The sequence below is a fragment of the Microcaecilia unicolor genome, chromosome 6, assembly GCF_901765095.1.
Source record: "Microcaecilia unicolor chromosome 6, aMicUni1.1, whole genome shotgun sequence".
NCBI classification, from domain to species: domain Eukaryota; kingdom Metazoa; phylum Chordata; class Amphibia; order Gymnophiona; family Siphonopidae; genus Microcaecilia; species Microcaecilia unicolor.
In genome coordinates, this window is record NC_044036.1 from 276325683 (window position 1) to 276348818 (window position 23136).

General features: G+C 45.1%; 1 protein-coding gene across 1 annotated transcript in view; it reads right to left on the reverse strand.

The window, feature by feature from the left end:
• Window positions 1–19359: 19359 nt before the first annotated feature.
• Window positions 19360–23136, reverse strand: part of GARNL3 (GTPase activating Rap/RanGAP domain like 3) — a 456591-nt gene continuing 452814 nt past the window's right edge. Inside the window, exons 29-30 of the mRNA XM_030207543.1 lie at window positions 21735–21852; window positions 19360–20354 (exon numbers count right to left, since the gene is read on the reverse strand). Coding sequence (XP_030063403.1) covers window positions 20192–20354; window positions 21735–21852 — 281 coding nt within the window. The 3' untranslated portion in view covers window positions 19360–20191. The remainder of the gene's footprint in view (window positions 20355–21734; window positions 21853–23136) is intronic.

Here is a 23136-nt window from a genome sequence, read left to right on the forward strand (position 1 = left end):
CGATAGTTGATTGCTTGGTAGGCAGTTATGTTGCACATGCATCTTGGCAGTGCACCTTAGGCTAAGATAAAACTAGCCTTCAAAGTTCTACTTTTGGTGGGCCAGACAGGTGAAGTCTATTGCTCTGGAACTCTGTTCTTAAGATCATAACTAATCATTTTGCAGGTTCTAGCCCATATTATTTTAAACTAATGTTGTGCCCCTTGCCCGCTCGTATGTTTACATGTATTCCTCTTAAATCAATAGTCAGTAGGACACATGCTCCATCTGTGTTCGCACTGCATGAATTTCTCTCAAGGCTGGAAAACCAAATTAACAGTCAGAGTTGTATCAAATTCCATAACTATTATTATATATCAAGAACAAAAAAGCACCCAACTTCACAGCAGTGGTCTACAGCACTTTAAGTTTATAAAGTAATTTATCTTAAGATTCAGGTTTTTTTGTGTGTTTTTAAATTATTATTATTTTACAGGTCATGTTTGAAACACAAAACAAAGACATTATCACTTGGCATCTGAAACAATGGCAATACAATATAATTTAAGACACTTGGTGGTAGATCATTTATTTTAAATATCACAGAGGTTCAGCAACAGTCTAACAGTACATAATTATTAAGGTACAAACCACTGCTAAAGTTTAAGGGCTTAACAAACAAACAAAATAATTCAGCTCTGACGAACAAATTTGTACAAACTTCAGCATCTTAATGCTGCCTGGTCAACATGATAAATACTTAATAATAAATAACAAGAAGTAAATAAATCTGTAAAAATATTCCCATTTTCTGAGTTTTTTTTTATTTTTTCCATTTTATCCTCAAGGCTCGTAATAATGGTCAAGACTTCACATTTAGACAGGTAAACAGAGGTTATTGGTCTTTTGAAGTGCAGTAGGCAGAGAAAAACACAGCAGACATGCATTATACAGGCTGGCATAGAGACCATGCTGTAGGGATGTCACAATACTAAAAGTGGTCTGAAAGCAGGTCTATGGTTATTTGCAAATATAAAGGAACTCCATACGATGGGCCTCTTTCCTTGGCAAGCCTGCACTAGTTTGGATTCAAGACCAGAGTCAGGAGTGGTTCCAGATGACTAGAGATGGGCGGAATTGGTTCCTCTGCACAAAAGTGGGAAGCTGGGAACTACAGAGTGGTTAATCTGACCTCTGTGCTGAGTAAATTAATGACATTGCTGATAAAGTGGAGGATAGTGCAGTTCGGGAACCCAAAGGATTACAGGATCTGAGGCAGTATGGTTTTTACCAGAGGTAGGTCTTAGACAAATCTAATCAATTTCTTTGACTGGGTGAATAGAGTTGCATCAGGCAGGAGTGCTAGATGTGGTAACAAAGGAAATGATGACAGATAAAAAGACCTGAACAACAAAAGTCACACTCATTATCAAGTCATGATTAAACCAGCAATGAATGTGGTATAAAATACTTGATCATTGTCTCTCTTTGGCATTTCTTGGACGTAGACCATTGAAGTCCACCCAGCCTTGTTATTAGTTTCCAACTACTGAAGTTGCCGTCGAAGCCCGTTCCAGCCTATCCAACTCATCTTGTCATTGCGGGATACAAACTGTAAAACGTTTTGCCTGGCACTGTCCATCAACATTACAAATGAGTGGAGTTTGTCGAAGCCCGCTCCAGCCCACCCTAAATGGGATTGCCATACACAGGACCAGACCCGTACAAGCCTGCCCAGCACCGGCCTTAGTTCAGCACAGCCAGAGTCACCATCTAAAGCACAACTCGACATGCAAACACACATGCAACTATTTAAGTTTTGTTCTGTTCTACCATTCATTAGCTACTTAGAGACCCTCTGTGTTCATTCCACACCTTTTTGAATTCCATCACTATCTTTTTCTTCACCACCTCCCTCGGGAGGATATTCTAGGCATCAACCATCCTTTCCATGAAAAAGAATTTCCTGACATTACGCCTAAGTCTACCACCCTGCAACCTCAATTTATGTCCTCTAGTTTTACAGTGTTCCCTTCTCTGGAAAATATTTCTTTCTATATCAATACCTTTCAAATATTATCATCTGTACCATATCTTCCCTGTCCCTCCTCTCCTCTGGGGTATACATAGTCAGGTCTTCCAGCCTCTTCTCATACGTCTTTTGGCGCAAGCTCCATACCATTTTTGTCACCTTCCTCTGGACCACTTCAAGTCTTTTTGCATCCTTAGCAAGATACAGCTGTGTATTAGAAATTAATATTGCCTTTGACACTCTTCTACATAGGTGAATTACAAGTAAACAGAATGCCCTTTGGTATGGGCCCTTGGGTTAGAAGCTAATTGATTAGGAATTGATAAACGGTAGTGGGAAAACAAAACAGGATGCAAAAGATGAAGCAAGTTGGGAAGAAAACTGCCTTCGAATTATGGAAATAGTGAAGAATACTGCATATATCATGGACTGTCCCAAGTACAAATTAATCAGTATTGGAAATCAAACCTAAGCTTTCCTTGAAAGCTCAAATGACAAGACTTTAATTTTCATACTTCAGACACATCATGTGAAGAAAAAGATCATTAGAGAAAGACATCATGATTGGCAAGGTTGAAGGTCAATGTAAAAGAGGAAGACCAGAAGTTCAATGAATGGATACAATGACAGCACTTTGCAATTGCAGGTCCCTGTGCAGAGACCAGTTCAGTGGGGCCCCTCTGACCCCTAACCTATCCTTGCCCCTTGCCCAAACCCTGCTCCCAAATGACAAGGATTTCTTTTTAAACAATTTTTTTTTAAATTTAAGGTGAGTCCAATGAAGAAAGCAGTAGGGTCAATCTAAAGCTGAAAGATACACTTCAGTCCTACCTACTCTTTGCCTATTTTCCCTGCATGGGGCAATACTTTTTGATCTCCAAAGTTCTTATATTTTCTGGTGTTATTTATTGCTCATTCTGTTCTGATATGAGTGGAGTAGCCTAATGGTTAGTGCAATTCCTGGGGAACTGCAGCTCCTTGTGAGTCTGAACTTTAACCCTCGTCCCAGGTACAAAAAAAACAAAAAAAACCTTTGTCAGTCCATTAGCGGCAGAGAAAGTACCTGCATATAACATGTACAGCACTGCATACGTCTAGTAGCGCTATAGAAATGATAAGTAGTAGTTATGAGGAAGGGAACTAGTTCTCCCATGCTAGTCGAGAAATATGTCATTAGTCCAATAAAAAAGTAATTTCATAATACAGTGCACTCCATTTAAGTGCACGTAGGATAAGCACATGCTCTGTTTAACTGCATGCGCTACTTTGGTCCCGTTTTGGCACCATCAATTTCTATGGGGACAAACTTTTGGTTTAGCGCACCACTGATAAGTGCAAGATTCGCTTATATGCATGGTTCAAGACCACTCCTCTGCAGGAAAAACTCCGCATAAGCGCGCACATGCAATATGGAAGCCGATGGGCGCGTGACAACCAACGAGATTTCACATTTAACTGCCTCTTTAAACTGCCACAGCAGAATAAGTGAAAGAATGTTGTTAGGGCTTACACTGGGGGTCATCATCGCAGCGAACTGAAGGACTTTAACACTGGCTGAACGAATAGAAGTTCTTAAAAAATTAGAAAACAAACAAAGTCAAGCATCTATTGCTAAGAATATGGTGTCAATCCCAGTCAAAATTCACGTGTCTTGACGCAGAAAGACCAGCTTCTGGAAGACTGGCAAAACAATACAAATCCACAACAGAAATGAAAACGGGCAAGAAAAGCTGAGGAAGTAGAAGATGCTCTTCTTTGGTGGTTTTCACGAATCAGGAGCAGGCAGTTTCCTGTCAGTGGTCCACTGCTTATGGAGAAAGCTAACCAGCTAGCTGAAAGTCTTGGATTAACTGAATTCAAAGCCACTGTTGGATGGTTGGAAAGATGGTAGGAGAGGAACAGCATAAAATTCAAGAAACAGCAAGGTGAGAAACAAGACGCTGACTTTGGGGCTGAAAATTGGGTTGTTTCAGTTCTTCCTACCATCTTGAACAAGTTTGCACCTCATGACATTTTCAATACTGAAAATGGTCTCTACTGGCGAGCAATTCCTGATGGAACACTTGCATTCAAACATGCCGAAACTACTGGAGGTAAAACATCGAAAGACCGACTGACAATCCTCCTTTGTTGCAATATGGATGGGAGTGAGAAGTTGGAACCCCTCATCATTGGAAAGAGCAAACAGCCCCGTTGCTTCAAGAAAGTTAAGCGACTTCTTGTGTCATACGAGGCTAACGCAAATTCATGGATGACTGGAGAAATTTGGAAGCAGTGGCAGACACTAGAATGTGGGCACAAAAGCGTCAGATTTTGCTGCTTTGTGATAATTGTGCTGCACACAGGGATGATGTCAGGCTGTCTAATGTCAAGGTGGTCTTCCTGCCACCAAACACTACCTCTCTGATCCAACCTATGGATCAGGGCATAATAGCCAATTTCAAACATTATTGGGCTCTTGTGCTACGTCGTCTGATGAGCGTTATGGAAGACCATACTGCCAAGGATAAACGTGCTGTTGAACTGGCTCGTAATCTATCACTGTTGGATTCCCTACATATGCAGAAAGAAGCCTGGAATCATGTTACACAGGCAACCATTGTGAACTGCTACAAGCGGGAAAGCTTTGTTACGGATGTGGAGAGGGACAAAACAGATGCAGCTGTTGCAAACGCGTCAGATGAAGAGGTTATTGACATCCCAGCCGGTGTTACTGAAGAGGAGTTCCATCGCTACGTAGCTGTTGATTACGATCTACAAACAACTGATGTCGAGATATGTGCCCACATGCAGGCAACAACGACTGATGAAGAAATGAGCAGCGAGGCATATGCTGATGAAATTCAAAAACCTCCTCCTGCCACTTTTGTAAGAGCGCTGGAGAGTCTCAACACTGTGCAGGCCTAGCTGGAGACCACTGGATGTCAGTGCTATGATAGTTTTTACCGTCTGGCAGACGTAGTCTATGGAACTCACAGACCCAAGAGTGTACAGAGGACTATAACGGATTACTTCAAGCAAGCCTAATGTCAGTTAACTGAGACTGTATACTGTACGTATAATAATAAACAGTACTGTACATATGTTTATCAGATGTCAAGCTTCTTTGGGTCACAACAGTTAAGTGCAATCTCTGGTTAACTGCATGCATTTCTTTGGTCCCAGACCCTTGCACTTAAGCGGATTGCACTGTATATATTTTTGTATTTTGCTTTCTAACAAATTCAATTTTAGACAACATCCTGTAAAAGGGATTAAATATCATTGATCTAGCCACAATTAACTCCAAAAAATTGGACAGAAATTTACCAAACATGGCATGCTGCCTGTTTTGAAAGGTCCTATAGCAAGCTGTTCACTAAACTAAATTAAATTGGTAATCTGGAAAGAAAAGCAACAATGATTGTGGGGGAAGGAAAGCACAACAGCTAAAGACAGGGAGGAGAGAAAACAAAATAGCAGCATGTGATTGATAAAGGGACCAAATTACAGTCAGGAGGAAAACTCAAGAAGGGTGGGGAGGAACCTAATTTCTTTAATACAATCCAAACATGAAAACAAACACCTGCTTGAAAGGGATGATTTAGTGCCAAGAAACACAGAAAGGGGTTCAACCTTCACACATCATCATAGGTGCCAGCTCCATGCTTCTAACTGCAGAAAGAAGAAAAATGAAAAAGATGCAACATCAGTGTTTTACCTGGCTCTCATTCCTGCCCAGCAGCTCTCTGCATGTCAAACAGATTTCAGGAAGAGAACCCCTCTTCCAGCTAGAAGCAGCTGAAAACATTAGGAAACACCATGAACAGAACCTGCTCAAATAAGCACCACCCCTGGTCTCCCTACCAGTAGCTGCCCAGCAGGCAAGGAACGCCTCTCTCCCGGTTCTTTCTTTCCTCAAAAATAATGAGGGTGGCACCCAGCAGGCAAGAAAAGCACCTCATCTGTAGGGGGGACTGCATGGCACTCAGCAAGCAGGGAACATCTACTCTGTACGTTAAACATCTACTCTGTACGTTATTACCGGGGGGAGGGGGACAGCACCCATCAGGTAGGGAACGCCTTCTTTCGTGCCGAAAGGAAGGAGTGAAGATCCAGACCGCACAGGCAGGCAATTTAAACAATGTAGCTGACATCACAGGTATGTTGGTGTCAGCAGCGCGGGGCCCCTGGGAGCACAAGGCCCTGTGCGACTGCCCCTGTAACCCCTGCCTAAGACCGGCCCTGTGAAGCAGATATGGGTACCCCTTCATCAACAATAAGCCATGAAACTGAAGGCTGAACACAGCTCAGACCATAGCGTTGCCAGGTGTCAACATTCACTTGATGGCATGTAATAACAACAGTAGGAAATGGATGTAACATGGTATGCCACAGAGATTGATTTTTGGTCCTGTCCTTTTCAACATTTTCATAAGCAATGCTGTAAAAGGTATAGTACAAGGTTTGCTTTTTTTGCAGATGATATGAAAATCTGCAAAAGAGTACATATTCTAGAAGCCTGAGGAATGGTCTAGATTTTGGTAGCTAAGATTTAGTGATAAAGAATGCAGGGTTATGCATTTGAGATGCAAGAACTTTAGAACCTAAAGGTTGGTACAATATAGGAGACAAATTTCTTTTGTGCATGAAAAAAGAGTGGGATCTCTGGGTGATCAAATCTGATGATCTTAAGGTGGCCAAACAGGTAGATAGGAATAGGATGATAGCAAAAGCCAGTAAAAAAAACCCCTTGTGTGCATAGGTAGTGGAATGGCTAGTAGATACAAAGAGGAGATATTGCCTCTAAGTTTCTGGTGAGACCCTCATTTGGAATACTGTGTACAATCCTAAAGATGGCACCTTCAAAAGGACATAAACCAGATGGCCATAAAGCATTTGGGGATAGACTTAGATCTAAAGAGGAAAGGAAGGATAGGAGAGATACAATAAAGATATTTTAAATGTCTCTAAAGTATAAATGGACAATAGGTATGCCTCTTTCCAAGAAAAGAATGAAGGGGAAAGGGGCCTTGATATACCACCTTTCTGAGGTTTTTGCAACTACATTCAAAGTGGTTTACATATATTCAGGTACTTATTTTGTACCAGGGGCAATGGAGGGTTAAGTGGCTTGCCCAGAGTCACAAGGAGCTGCAGTGGGAATTGAACTCAGTTCCCCAGGATCAAAGTCCACTGCACTAACCACTAGGCTACTCCTCCACTCTGGAGCAATCCTAAGGAAATATTTCTGTATAGAAAGGGTTGTTGATGCATAGAACAGAATCTGAATGGAGGAGGTGGAGGCAAGAAAAGTATCTGAATTGAAGAAAGCATAGGTCAAGGGTGGAGGACCTCTGAGGGAGAGGATTTGTTGAGCTGAGCAATTGATGTGTCATGTTCCATGCCATGCTTTATGTTTCTATGAATAAGTGATGGGGATGACACAAGAACCAATTTTGGACCCCGGGATTTCTAAACTAATATAAAAACTGTTTTGCTGATCTAGAGTGCGTAACAATTTCTGTCTTTTTTTCAAGGGATTCTTTTCTCCTTGAAGGAACATAGGCATGCATATGTTGATGAGAGAAAGAGTATGTGGGGACTGAAAAGTAAGTGTTTTATTTGGAAAAAACAAAACCTAAACAAAACGTATCTGGAGTTTATAATTAGAGACTTCAAGCAACTCACAGTATGGACTGCAATTTAAAACCATAACAATTTTCAACTAAATAACAGTAAGTTAAGAGGAGAACTCATGGAAATATTTGATATATACCGTTCACTTTTTATGCTGGCTTTGTTTTATGTTTGGGAACTCTTGCACTGTAGAGGATAACCGTCAGAAAGAGATAAACACCTCGCTATGAAATTATTCAGTATTTGTTTACAAGGCTTCGTCAGAAAGTCTAAGTGGGTTTTCCAAATATTCTTTTCTATAACATATATGTACGTCTGTCTCAGTTGTACACTACCTTCTATTTTGGTATATGTCAAAACTATAATCAAGGAAAAAGGTTTTAGACAGTATCAATAGGTCACCAAAAAGCAGGGTGAATCAACTGCAGGAAATGCATCAATTTGTAGAAACTCACATTACTTGTCAGTGGAAGAACACCATCTAAACCTGCCAATAGATGATTGACAGTACAAAGGCTCATGTCTGATTGTTCAACCATTTGACCATCAACTGCATGTGCTCAGGTCAGGGTCCCCCTGACAAGATATTTGATCTAGATGCCTGGATGGAGCTTATGCAACCACGGTTAATTGGAAATAACTTTCCTACTGCAGTTTTGGAAAGCAATGAAACATCTTCTGTGCCCACGGAATGGTTTATTGCCTATTCATTGCAATAAGAATAATGGTAATCCAGGATTATAAGGAAGCATATAGCACATCGTGGCACTGTATAGAGCTAAGCAAGAATGAGAAATCATAGGACAGCTGAATTAAATAGTCTTTTTGTAAGCTATTAAAATGTACAACGACTGTCTCCCTTCCATTTGTATCATTTTGTTACTTGCCCATCCCACTATTCACCTTCCTTCACCCTAATATGTAGAATCATCCTAGCTTTCCTGATGCATATCTATATTTAACTTTTAGCATCCTTTGTAATAGCGAATGATACATACCTGTAGCAGGTGTTCTCCGAGGACAGCAGGCTGATTGTTCTCATGACTGGGTTGACGTCCACGGCAGCCCCTCAAACCGGACAAAAAATCTCGCGGGAGGTCCCGCACGCAAGGCACGCCCACCGCGCATGTGCAGCCATCTTCCCACCCGTGCGCGACCGTTCCCGCTCAGTTTAATTACAAGCAAAGAAATGAGGAAAAAACGCAACTCCAAAGGGGAGGAGGGAGGGAAGGTGAGAACAATCAGCCTGCTGTCCTCGGAGAACACCTGCTACAGGTATGTATCATTCGCTTTCTCCGAGGACAAGCAGGCTGCTTATTCTCACGACTGGGGTATCCCTAGCTCTGAGGCTCACTCAAAACAAAAAAACAAGGTCAATTGAACCTCGCAACGGCGAGGGCAAAACAGAAATTGACCTACGAAGAACAACTAACTGAGAGTGCAGCCTGAACAGAATAAAACCGGGTCCTGGAGGGTGAAGTTGGATTCAAACCCCAAACAGATTCTGCAGCACCGACTGCCCGAACCGACTGTCGCGTCGGGTATCCTGCTGGAGGCAGTAATGTGATGTGAATGTGTGGACAGATGACCACGTCGCAGCCTTGCAAATCTCTTCAATAGTGGCTGACTTCAAGTGGGCCACTGACACAGCCATGGCTCTAACATTGTGAGCCGTGACATGACCCTCAAGAGTCAGCCCAGCCTGGGCGTAAGTGAAGGAAATGCAATCTGCTAGCCAATTGGAGATGATGCGTTTCCCGACAAACAATTGGGCGGACTGTCTGTGGGGCTGTGTCCGCTCTAGGAAGAAGACCAATGCTCTTTTGCAGTCCAATGTGTGCAACTGACGTTCAGCAGGGCGGGTATGCGGTCTGGGAAAGAATGTTGGCAAGACGATTGACTGGTTAAGATGGAACTCCGACACCACCTTCGGCAGGAACGTAGGGTGAGTGCGGAGGACTACTCTGTTATGATGACATTTTGTATAAGGAGCATGAGCTACCAGGGCCTGCAGCTCACTGACTCTACGAGCTGAAGTAACTGCCACCAAGAAAATGACCTTCCAGGTCAAGTACTTCAGATGGCATGAATTCAGTGGCTCAAAAGGAGATTTCATTAGCTGGGTCAGGACGACGTTGAGATCCCATGACACTGTAGGAGGCTTGACAAGGGGCTTTGACAAAAGCAAGCCTCTCATGAATCGAACGACTAAAGGCTCTCCAGAGATGGCTGTACCATCTACACGATGATGGTAAGCACTAATTGCACTAAGGTGATTTCTTACTGAGTTGGTCTTGAGACCCGACTCTGATAAGTGTAGAAGATATTCAAGCAGGGTCTGTGCAGGACAAGAACGAGGTTCTAGGGCCCTGCTCTCACACCAAACGGCAAACCTCCTCCACTTACAAAAGTAACTCTTTTTAGTGGAATCCTTCCTGGAGGCAAGCAAGACGCGGGAGACTCCCTCAGACAGACCCAACGAAGCAAAGTCTATGCCCTCAACATTCAGGCCGTGAGAGCCAGAGACTGAAGGTTGGGGTGCAGAAGCGCTCCGTCGTTCTGCGAAATGAGAGTCGGAAAACACTCCAATCTCCACGGTTCTTCGGAGGACAACTCCAGAAGAAGAGGGAACCAGATCTGACGGGGCCAAAAAGGCGCGATCAGAATCATGGTGCCGTGGTCTTGCTTGAGCTTCAGTAAGGTCTTCCCCACCAAAGGTATGGGAGGATAAGCGTACAGGAGGCCCGTCCTCCAATGGAGGAGAAAGGCATCCGACGCCAGCCTGCCATGTGCCTGAAGTCTGGAACAGAACTGAGGCAGCTTCTGATTGGTCTGGGAGGCGAAAAGGTCCACCGAGGGGGTGCCCCACACTCGGAAGATCTTGCATACCACCCGGGAATGGAGCGACCATTCGTGCAGTTGCATGAGTCTGCTCAATCTGTCGGCCAGACTGTTGTTTATGCCTGCCAGGTATGTGGCTTGGAGAAGCATGCCATACTGGCTTGCCCAACGCCACATCCTGATGGCTTCCCGACACAGAGGGCGGGATCCGGTGCCCCCCTGCTTGTTGATATAATACATTGCAACCTGATTGTCTGTCCGAATTTGGATAATTTGGGAGGACAGCCGATCCCTGAAGGCCTTCAGTGCGTTCCAGACCACTCGGAGCTCCAGGAGGTTGATCTGAAGACCTTGTTCCTGGGGGGGACCACACCCCCTGGGTGTGGAACCCATCAACATGAGCTCCCCACCCCAGGCGAGATGCATCCGTCGTCAGTACTTTTGTGGGCTGAGGAATTTGGAATGGGCGTCCCAGGGTCAAATTGGTCTGAATTGTCCACCAGTGCAGCGAATTGCGACAACTGATGGACAGGCGGATGACATCTTCTAGATTCCTGGTGGCGTGGCACCACTGGGAAGCTAGGGTCCATTGAGCTGATCTCATGTGAAGACGAGCCATGGTAGTCACATGGACTGTAGAGGCCATATGGCCCAGGAGTCTCAACATCTGCCGAGCTGTGAGCTGCTGGGACGCTGTGGCCTGGGAATCGAGGGACAGAAGGTTCTGAGCCCTCTCCTCAGAAAGATAGGCCTGAGCCATCTGTGAATTCAGCAGAGCTCCTATGAATTCCAGAGATTGGACTGGCTGGAGATGGGACTTCGGGTAATTTATCACAAACCCCATCAGCTCCAGTAGTTGAATAGTGCACTGCATGGACCGAAGAGCTCCCGCCTCTGAGGTGCTCTTCACCAGCCATCGTTGAGATACGGGAACACGTGCACCCCCAGCTTGCGCAGGTACGCCGTAACCACCACGAGACACTTCGTGAACACCTGTGGTGCAGAGGCGAGCCCAAAGGGCAGCACACAGTACTGAAAGTGACGTGTCCCCAGACGGAATCGAAGATACTGTCTGTGAGCTGGCAGTATCAGGATGTGAGTATAAGCATCCTTTAAATCCAGGGAACATAGCCAATCGTCTTTCTGAATCATGGGTAGAAGGGTGCCCAAGGAAAGCATCCCGAACTTTTCTCGCACCAGATACTTGTTCAGGCCTCTCAGGTCTAGGATGGGGCACATCCCCCCCTGTTTTCTTTTCCACAAGGATGTACCTGGAATAGAATCCCTGCCCTTCCTGCCCAGGTGGCACGGGCTCGACCGCATTGGCGCTGAGAAGGGCGGAGAGTTCCTCTGCAAGTACCTGCTTGTGATGGGAGCTGAAGGATTGAGCTCCCAGTGGACAATTTGGTGGGGTGGAGACCAAATTCAGGGTGTATCCGCACCACACTATTTGGAGAACCCACTGGTCGGAGGTTATGAGAGGCCACCTTTGGTAAAAAACTTTCAACCTCCCCCCGACCGGCAGGCCGTCCGGCACGGCTACTTTGATGGCGGCTATGTTCCCATGGATCCAGTCAAAAACTCGTCCCCTGCTTTTGCTGTGGAGGTGCGGGGGGCTGCTTAGGCGCACGTTGTTGACGGGAACGAGCGTGCTGGGACTGTCCCTGTGCCTGAGGAGGCCTTCGGGCCGGTTGGGTGTACCTACGCTTGCTGTAGGCATAGGGTGCAGCCTGCCGGGCCCGGGAAAAACGTCCACCTGCGGAGGTGGATGCTGAAGGCGCCCGGTGGGAGAGCTTTTCGAGATCGGTTTCCCGCTCGACCTTCTCACCAAAAATGTTATCCCCCAGGCAAGGGACATCCGCCAGCCGCTGCTGGGTGCGGTTGTCCAGGTCAGAGGCACGCAGCCATGAGAGTCTGTGCATCACTATCCCTTGGGCCACAGCTCTGGATGCCACATCACAGGTGTCATAGATACCCCTGGACAGGAATTTTCTGCATGCCTTCAACTGCCTGACCACCTCCTGAAATGGCCTGGACTGCTCCGGGGGGAGCTTGTCAACCAGGTCCGCCAGTTGCCGCACATTGTTCCGCATGTGGATACTCATGTAGAGCTGGTATGATTGTATTCTGGTCACGAGCATGGAAGAATGGTAGGCCTTCCTCCCAGACGAGTCCAGAGTGCGAGACTCCCACCCAAGGGGCGCCGAGGCGGTATCCCTCGAACTCCGTGCTCTTTTGAGAGCAGAGTCCACGACCGCTGAGTCATGAGGCAGTTGAGGCCGCATCAACTCCGGGTCTGAGTGGATTCTATATTGGGACTCTGCTTTCTTGGAAATGGTGGGATTAGATAATGGCTTCAATCAGTTCCAAAGCAGTGTCTCTTTGAGGACATTGTGCAACGGTACCATGGAAGACTCTCTAGGTGGTGATGGATAGTCGAGGACTTCGAGCATCTCTGCCCTTGGCTTATCCACAGTTACCACTGGGAAGGGAATGCTGATAGACATGTCCCGAACAAAAGAGGCGAAGGAGAGGCTCTCAGGGGGCGAGAGCTTCCTCTCCGGTGAAGATGTGGGGTCGGAGGGAAGACCCACTGACTCCTCGGAGGAGAAATATCTGGGGTCCTCCTCCTCGGTGTCGGACATGAGCTCTCTCAGCTCAGACCACAACCGGGCCCGTCTCGACTGCGAGGAACCACGTCCTCGACGAGGGTGTCGCGAGGTGGACTCCCGCGCCGGCGGGGACGAAGCTCCCTCCATCGACGTCGACGGGGATTCCACCTGAGTGGCGATCGACACCCGTCGAAGACCGCATCACAGGACCAGAGCCCACCGGCGCCTCCGTCAACGGCACCAAGGGTGCAAGCACCCCCGTTGCCGGCAAGGCCTGGCGCATCAGCCCTTCCAGGATCCCCGGAAGGATGGCTCAGAGGCACTTGTCTAGGCCCACTGTCGGGAGAGGCAGGGGGGCCGGTGCAGGCGTCAGTGCTGGAAGCTGTCCGGGTCCAGGAGACGGTACCGGGGTACCCGACGACCTGCGCATTGATACCTCTTCGATAGAGGGAGAGCGCTCCTCCCGGCGCTGTCATTTCCTGGGAGTCGAGTCTTCTCTCGACGTCCCGGAGCTGCCAGTCCCATGCGCCGTGGGTGACTGATGACGGTGCTTCTTTGCAGCTTTCTTCCGATGTCCTTCATCGGTGCTCCATGGCATAGATGAGGAGGAGGTGGATTCTCCACGGCCTCTGGGGATCGGATCCGACAGGGTTCTGCCCCCATGGCCCTGAGCAGCAGGAGTGGCCGGGGCAGACTGCCCACGTGGTCGCTCACCGCCTCCGTCGCTGGCAGGTCGTCAGGCCAAGGGAACCTGTGCTCCTGGGGTCGGTGCCATAGATGGCGCCGAAGACGTCGACATCGGTACCGGTACCGAAGACCCGGCCGTCGACACCGATGCCATTGAGGTTGACGTCGAAGGGCCGGCGCAAGTTCCAAAAAGACGGTCCCGAAGAACTTGCCTCGCCACCTGCGTCCGCTTCCGCAAGCCGAGACACAAGGTGCACGCTTTGGAATTATGCTCAGGGCCGAGACACTGGAGGCACCAAGCGTGAGGATCGGTCTGTGAGATCTGCCGGCCGCACCAACCACACTTTTTGAATCCGCTCGGGACCCTCGAGGACATCGACGGAAAAATCGCGTCGGCGAGATCAAAATCATCAATGGTGGCGGTGAAAGGCACACCACAAAAAGGAAATAACGGCCGCGCAGCCACAAGGCCGCGATGAGACGACCCCACGAAGAAACTCGACGAGGGGAAAGGAAAGGAAAAAAACTTTTTTTTTAAATAAAGGGGCACGCGAACGCATGGAAAACAAGAAAGAAATAAAGTAAAAGCGCGGACTAGGCCGCAAATCAGTTTTCCGGGGCTGACACGGAGAGGGCCGAAGACGCGTCTCTCTCCAGCGCAGAAAGCAAAAAACTGAGCGGGAATGGTCACGCACGGGCGGGAAGACGGCCGCGCATGCGCGGTGGGCATGCCCTGCGTGCGGGACCTCCCGCGAAATTTTTCATCCGGTTTGAGGGGCTGCTGTGGACGTCAACCCAGTCGTAAGAACAAGCAGCCTGCTTGTCCTAAGAGAAATTATTTTATCCATCTCTTTATTTTCTTTTCCTATCCTAAATCCTACTCACTATAGTGGAGTAGCCTGTGATATTTTACCATGTTTGTCCAGTTAAATCTGGGTTCTCCTGAGTTATTTTTCCCCTATGTAATCATTTAACCACAGAAAGCATGCTGTTGTGGTCTGCATTCCCATTTTTCCTGATTCTAAATTGTCTAGTATTCAACTGAAAAGGGGGTGTGGCCATGGAAAGGGCATGGGCAGGTCAGAGGAGTTCCAAAAATTTAGGTGCAGTGTTATAGAATAGGAATAGTTGGACACGAGATTTTACACTAGGTGTTAAGTCCTTGTGCCCAAAGTTGGACGCTGGAATTTGTGTTAAGCGCTATTCTATAAAGGGCACTTGGCGCAGATCATCTTTTTTTTTTGTGAAGTAAGTTTTATAGAATATGAGTTTAGCATGGATCTTTCCAGTGCCTATCTTTGGGCGCCATTTACCGAATCCGGGCCTTTATGTCTATGGGGAAAATGCTTAGTACGTAACACCCTTTACTATATAATTTCCTGTATCTCTGTTCCCTCACTTATTCATTCATGATTGTGCTCCTTGTGGGACATTTCTTTCCTTTATGCTGTGCTGTGCACAGATGCACTTCCCTTTAAATGTCTAAATCGGAAGTTAAATTGGAAATGGGGAAAGTCCTGAAAAACAAATTGGGAAAACAACAAACTGCATTTTATCTAAGCCTAAACTGTATGTAAAATATGAATTATCACCATAATACCCCTAAAGAAATATTACATTGAAGTACCTCCCGAATCACTTCAACATCATACTTGGATCCAACTGTGACATAGCTGATGACATCACAGTCTTCTGTCAAATCAGGTATCATGTCCATAAGATAGGCGGGATATAAATCTATTGAATGAATGAATGAATTTGGGACAATGTGCTCCATTATTATGATTAGCATTTAAAGGCACAATTTTATTGTAATGTTCTAAATTAGAATCTAGTTTCACGTGGGCAAAGATGATTGAAGAAATGAGCCTGATGGTTCTCTTCTAGAAATACAGTTCAAGAGATACAAGTCAGTGATTGTGATTATTATACGAATCTGCAGCATTTGAAGGTAGAAAAAGCACTGCTTAATTTTATTATGAGGCAGTGTAAAGCATTTGTTAATGCCTGAGATGGAAATAATATGTTAACAAATCCTATTGCCTTTATTAACCCTTTAACTAGCTTGTAACACTTATCCACTTATTTACTAATCACACCTGCAAGCAACCTAGGCCAGAAGATTAAGCAGTAATTCAGGGTTGTTTGATGCCCTGATAACATGCAATTATACTTCTGAATCATTTCCTTTTGCAGATGCAAATGAGTCACTGGAGACTCTTTAAAGTGCTTCCATATCTTAAAAATCAGGGATCTCCACTACAGATACACAAACTGTGTTTAGTTAATGAGGGTAACTAAATTTGATATGTTCCATCAGCTTTTCTCAGGAGAAGTTTGATTGGCTTGCCGACCTTGTTCCCTGAAATGGTATTGTTATTACATGCAAGCTTAGTACTACTTCATGGTAAATATTTGCCTTTGAACTTTCTGCTCATATAATTGTTTTCTGCATAAGAATTAACAGAGATGCAGGCCACCAGAATACAGGATATAAATAGAAGCAGATCCAGAAGCACTGCTACTTGGGTGAATTTTGTATTAAGTGTTAACCATATCTAAGACCAGTCATGGCACAGCAGGAAACATGCCCTATTTTATTACGAGAAAACTAAATACTTATAAGCCTAATTAAAGGACTTTAGTGGGAGATTTTTCACACACGATGGAGAGAGAAAAGCTGACTTGTAAAAAGCCTTATTAAAAATTCTGAGATCTTGCCTTCCTCTTTAGTAATGTTTCTTTGAAAATTATGGTGCTGGTGATTTAGAAAAATAAAATAGATAGTAACAAAGGTGGATATATACACATTTTGTTTTGCACTTTTTGTGGGTCCACCCTTCTTTCTGTATGATTTAATTTTTACAGTGTAAAGAGGTCCTGCATCAGGTTCCTACACACAGCTCTGTCCTAAGGCCTATGTTTCTCCTGCTAGCCACGTACCTTCCTTGAATAAATTAAAAAAAAAAAAGCATCAACAATTTGACAATCAATGTCACTAGGTCATTGGACCTTATCAAGGGACAAACCCTGAAGTAATTGTACTGCTGCCCTGCATTGTGGGCAAATATCCATGAAGGCTTAAAGTGAGAGAAAAGAAGTGTAATCCTTCACATCCGACACAGGACTCAAACCCAGGCAAGTGAAAACTCTTGGACTGATTTACTATTGGATTATTTTGGTTTTGTAAACCAATTTGAGTCAAACTTCCATTTGAAGAACACAGTCCTATAACATCATATGTTAGTAACCCCTGGAACTGAAAGCAAATGTCCTATAATTTACTGTATGATCAGCATGTGATTTCAATGTAAACCTTTATGTAAGGGATCTCCCTTTTACATTTGTACCTTTGACTTTTTTCAGTCAATAGTATCTTGGTATTAATATACAATATGCTTATTTCAACACCTTAGGGGTGTGCATATTACTAATGTGGTTGGAAAAGAAAATTATGGTACAAAAGTATCTGCTGACTCAGCTAATACATAATTAAAGAGAGCTGGGTATCACCACTCATTTCTATAATATACAAAATCAAAGTTGCTTCTTGGGTCTCAAATATGAATACTGTGAGACAGGCATCATCTTGAGATACACCAAAGATAAATACCCAGAAAATATAATTCCCCTTCTGGGATAGGTATTCCTGCTTGTGCCTGTCATACAGATACTCCTAGAGATACACTCACAGATAAGTGATTCCTACCTATCAGAAGCTATGCTATATACTTCCCATTCTCAAAATATTTCCTTTAACCATTGTATGTCACAGAAGCTGGTTTTGAAGACTAATGGGTGTAGTGTATCAACGTAGACTATTATTCAGAGATGCTGTTAACCTAAAACATACAGAAAAGTGGAAAATATAGCATAAAATGGGACATGTCAATAAAATGTTTTAATTTTTTAACAGTTTTATATCGTAATAATTTTTTTTTTAAAAGAGCATCAGAAATTTAAAAACAATGTCATGTAGGTCATCAGACCTTATCAAGGGACAAACTTTGAAGTATGTCCTGACCTGTTTGTGTTTTCACACCAACATATGCTCTTATTACGTGTACATTTTTCATTCAGGTGTCCATATAAAAAAATGTTGCATCTCACCGGCTAACAGTCCAACAAAAAAACAAATAAGCGTGAAACCTGATGAGCTACTGGAACAAAATATATAAAACTATGAAAAGCCAGCGACTTATCTGAAGCAGCAACTGCAATAATGGATATCATCTATGACATCCTTTGCCAATAGTGCTGAGATCTTCACTATACACCATCCAGGACTCAAATAGGGTGTTTTGGTGGCTAAGCAGGTGAAGAAATTGATGTAGGCACATGAGGCTAGATTCTATATATGGCGCCTAAAAATTTCACACGGAACAAAATATGCCTAGGTGTATTATCTAAAGTACACCTAAATTTTACAGAATAGGCTTAAATTTCCACGCAGTATATAGAATAAGCCGAGCACCTCTCCATACAACCAAGTTTAATTGTGGCCATTTACGCCATGTTTACTTGGCGTAAATCCCAAGCCTAAATTAGGCGCAGAGCAGGTGTATTCTATAACAATGCACATAGATTTAGAAACGCCCATGCCCTGCCCCCTTTTCAACTATGCAACTTAGAATTTACACGCACCACGTTACAGAATACACTTAGCGAGTTGTATGCGTAATTTTAATTAATGCTAATTAGTGATGATAATTGCTTAACATCCAATTGACAACACTGATTAGCTACTTAACCAATTAAGTTAAGTGCACTGTTACAGAATAACGCTTTGATTCCGAGAGGAAATTAAGCCACATTATATAGAATCCAGCAGATGTTGTGCAACTTATAAGCAATAACTTATAGGCAATAACAGGAAAATGGAATTATACATGTATTTGCTAACACTAGCTCTCATTTTTGAAGTGGCAACAGCATGAGAAATAGAAATCAGGCCCTGTTTTTGGAGATCACATCCACTCTTTGACTTTTGTGCATTCTGAAGAGCTACAAACCTACATCCAAATAAGACACTTAATATGTTAAGTGCACAGTTGCTCTTGATAAAGTGCCTCACTGTCAAATATTCAGCTGCATGTTTTGTTTTGTTCTTAAGTTGGCACTGTGTGTACATTTGCTTGTTTACTGATCTTGAACATTACAACATCCTTAAAGAAAATAGGGGCCCTTTTACAAAGTGGCGGTAGGGCTACCGTGCGTGTAGCATGCGCCAAATCGACACCACTGCCCGGTTAGTGCACCCACCCAGCGGTAATGTTGAAGTTGGCGCGTGCTGTTTCCCATGGTAGAAAATATTTTTCTATTTTCTACCATGGGGAGCATTCCCGGCAGTAATTGGCATCGCGGCCACATTGGTGTGTGCTGCATAAGTACTGCGCATGTAGTGCGTCAGCCCTTACTGCTAGGTCAATGGGTGGTGGTTAGGGCTCAGGCAGTAAACAGTTGTGCGCTACTTTTAATTCTAGGGCATGGCTATTTACTGCCCCCATTGATAAAAGGCTTTTTCCCCCAGCCGCGGTAAAAAAAAATGGCCCAGTGCACGCCAAAAACATGCATCCACACTACCACAGACTACTTTTTTACCATGGCTTTAGTAAAAGGACCCCACAAGAGCATAAATCCAAATACAAGCAAGACAGGCTGCAAGATATGTGTGAAGAATTCCACATTGTACGCTCATTTTCACGTGCATTATCTGCATCTTGGCTTTAAATTTGATTTCTGCACTGTAGCAGGCAAGAAATGCAAACTGTCGTTCCATGTGTTCTTTGACTGACTTCCATTTTAGTTGTTGATTTTAGTCTGGGTGTAAAACAGTGGTTAGAAGAGCTGAATAATAAGAAGGGGGCTGTAATATTAATTTTATGCTCATTTATCAGCTCCCACCTAATTTATCGGACAGTCAGTAATCAGTTCATCCCATTAACTGAGATGGATGGGTAGAAACTGGACTAAAGAATACCTGATTAACCAACCTGTATTTCAAAAGGTTTGATATGTGCCTCTAAAAAATAATCTTCTGGTGTGATAAAACATATATGATATCTAATGAGGATATATATAATGAACCTACCTCGCAGCCATGACAGCTTCACTAGAAGCTGATAGGCAGATGAGAATGTAGATTTTATTTGCTTAGAAATGTCATCCTTAAAAAAAAACAAAAACATTTTTAGGATCCGCCATCTTTGTTCCAGAGGGTACTGAGGCTTTTTCAGCTGAGAAAAAAAAAGGTGAACTAGTTCATTTCTCCAGAGCATGATGTGTCTGTAAAACTTGACTAGTGCTAAGCTTAAGTGCATCTCAACTCTTAGCACTTGAAGCTGTGTTGTGACATTCCTACAGAGTCTACAGATTCGTAAGAAAGAGAGAAAGGGGAAGAGAAGGGGCCCCATGATTGTCTTCACTTTAGGTCAACGATGTCTTCGTCAAAGGAAATTGCTAGCTGAAATGGACTGCCGCCGAATGGCGAGTTCTCCTCCATGCTCACTGTAGTATCAGGGTCTGAACTGGTAGAACAGTGGCGTTGCTCTTCAGAACTGCTCTCAAAGGAGCCTAAAATTATTCTGTGAAAAGGAAGACAGAATTGGTTTCCAATAGCACTCACGTAGGAGACTCAATTCAGACACAATACAGACTGCGCCTAGGTTACTTGTCAATTAATTAGAAGAGAATCGGGCTACATGGATCACAAGATCATACCATTAAAAAAAATATATATAATTCAGTATATAGTAGCGCAGGGATGAACAACTTGTGGGCTGATGCTCAGAACTCTGGCGCTATAGGGGACAGCGCTGGAAAGTACACACGTAACCCACCATGCAAAAATGACTTCTCAGTGCTCAACGTTAACAGCATGCAAATGATGGGCCCCTTTAATGAAGCTGCGGCAAAAGGAGGCCCTGCGCTGGTGTCGATGCATGTTTTGATGTGCGCTGAGGCCCCCTTTTACCGCAGCGGGTAAAAGGCAAGTCTTTATTTTCTTCAGGAAATGGCTGTGTGGCAAGTGAAGAACCTTGTCGTGTGCCATTTTGGGGTGGGAGCCCTTACCGCCGCCCATTGAGGTGGTGGTAAGGGCTCTCATGCTAACCCGGCGGTAACTGGGCAGCATGTGGCATTGCTCAATTACCGCTGGATACACACCAGTGCTATAAAAATATTTTGTAGTGCCAGATACAACATGCGCTGGGGGTGGAACTACCCCCAGGCTGCTGCAGTAGCCCGGCAGTACTACCTTTTTAGCGAGCAGTAAGCCCGCGGTTGAGCTTACCGCTGCTTTGTAAAAGGGACTCTATATGCACACTGTGCAAAGGGGAGGAATGTGCTTGGAGCATGAGCGCAAGAGTTTTGTACTAAGCAAAGTTCTCGTGCACATGTCCATTCAAACACTTAAGGGCAGGCACACATCAGCGCCATTCTTCTGCTCCTTAAATATAAGCTTTTCAAAAAATTTTTCACTTGAAAAACTTATGTATAAGTGCAGAAAACAGGCACCAATGCGTGCTTCTGCTTTCAGTTTTGCTCAGCCTCCCACATATTTGTTCCTCACCACCAGTGCTCAGAGGCTTGCATGGGCTTCCTTCCTCTTTCAAATAAAATCAAATCCGGCAGGTTTTTAAAGGAAAATCATGAGAAATCCTCTCTTCTAACTCCTCAATGCGACCTCGGAGCTGGCTTTCCAGGGTTTTTTGTGTGCTGTTTCTCTGAGCATTGGGAGAGAATAATTAATGACTATTTGCCTACATTTAAATGCAATTTGCGCTAATCTTTGGCATGCACGTTATTTCCTGTGCTAGAGCCTTCTAAGCATTCTGCATACATTAATGCCAGCGCTAATCACCTCCAGCGCCAGCGTTTTGAGAATCAGCCACAAGCAGCTCAGGTTTTCAAGGTAGCCAAAACATGTGTTAACTTGGTTCTTGCATCAAGTGTTTTTGTCCTACCTGTCACTGCTTGTTGACCTGACTGCTTCCGGTTGAGCCTCTCCTTCTAATCGTTTGCGAGCATGCTTCTTCAGTTTTGGTGGCCCCTCTGACTTGGGAGCTTGCTCATCTGATAGCCCTGCATGAAGCGGTTAAATAAGACTAGTAAAGATTAAATCATGGAATAATGGTAGCATCTTTCCCTTTTGCTGAAAACACCTGTCATACTACACACATACTAAAGCTCTCTATGTGTGTGTGCAGTGTCTCTACGGTGTGGGCTCATGGGGCCCAGACCCTAAATTTCCATTTAAAAAGCCTCCTCCCATGACTCATCAGCTGTTGCTAAAATCAAATGTATGAAAGCTATCACAGACCACAGCCGCTGACAGCCACAGCCAGGCCTGGGGCAGAACCGGACCACTCCGCCGCCGCCCCCCCCCTTATGCCGCCGCTCCCTCCTGCCCACCTACCCCTTTTCTGTCTCTTCTTCCAAGGGGGAGCCCGAGCATGGCACCGGTAAGGCTCCTCCTGCTTGCCTGCTCCATGGTCTTTCCTCTCCTGCTCCTGTGCTGGGAGTTGGGACCCGGATGATTGCATTAACACAATATCACACTAATGCAATCATCCGAGTCCTGGGTGGCATGCAGGAGCAGGGGAGAAGACAGACCCGGAAGCAGGTAGGCAGGCAGATCTGGGGCGTAGCCAGACCTCGGCAGGAGGGAGGCCAGGGCCCGAGGTGGGGGGGGGACTGTTTAACCGCCTCCCCCAGCTGCCACGCCCCCCTCGCCGCCGCTGCCCCCCGCCACTTTGGACCACTGCCACAACCACAACCCCCCCCCCCCCCGCCCTGACACCTTACGTCCTGCACGGGGCTACATGCATGGTGCAGGACATAAGGCGTCAGAAATAGATGATCCCACAACGAAGGCGCCGGAGTCGACCGGCGCTGAAGAAAACTCTTCAACTAGTGGGGATTGGGGACCCCTGCCAGGAAACAAGGAACCTGCTGCGGCGGTGGGCGGGCAGCAACGGCAGGTCAAATGTAGAGGGGGCCAGGGCGTATTTCAGTGGGGGCCCGTGGCCCCACGTAGCCCAGATGCTTGCTGAGGCCAGGCCCAGGGAATTCCCCCCCGCCCTCGGCTGCCCTGTCAGACAACTAAACAGTCAGAACCCTAATCAATACTTTATCCAGGGCCAGCAAAATTCCTTAAGGTGTCCCCATCTTATTTTACTTCTAGTGTTCTACAAAACAATTATGGATTAGGCATGTGCACAGGGAAAACGTTTTGGTTCATTTTTCAGCTTTTTGGACCTTCTTCCATCATTACTGGCTGGTTTTTGTTTGTTTGCTTCACACAGTTGTTTTAATTAATAGGGCTTTTACTGCACCTTGATTTACCATGGGGTCACCACCTTGCGA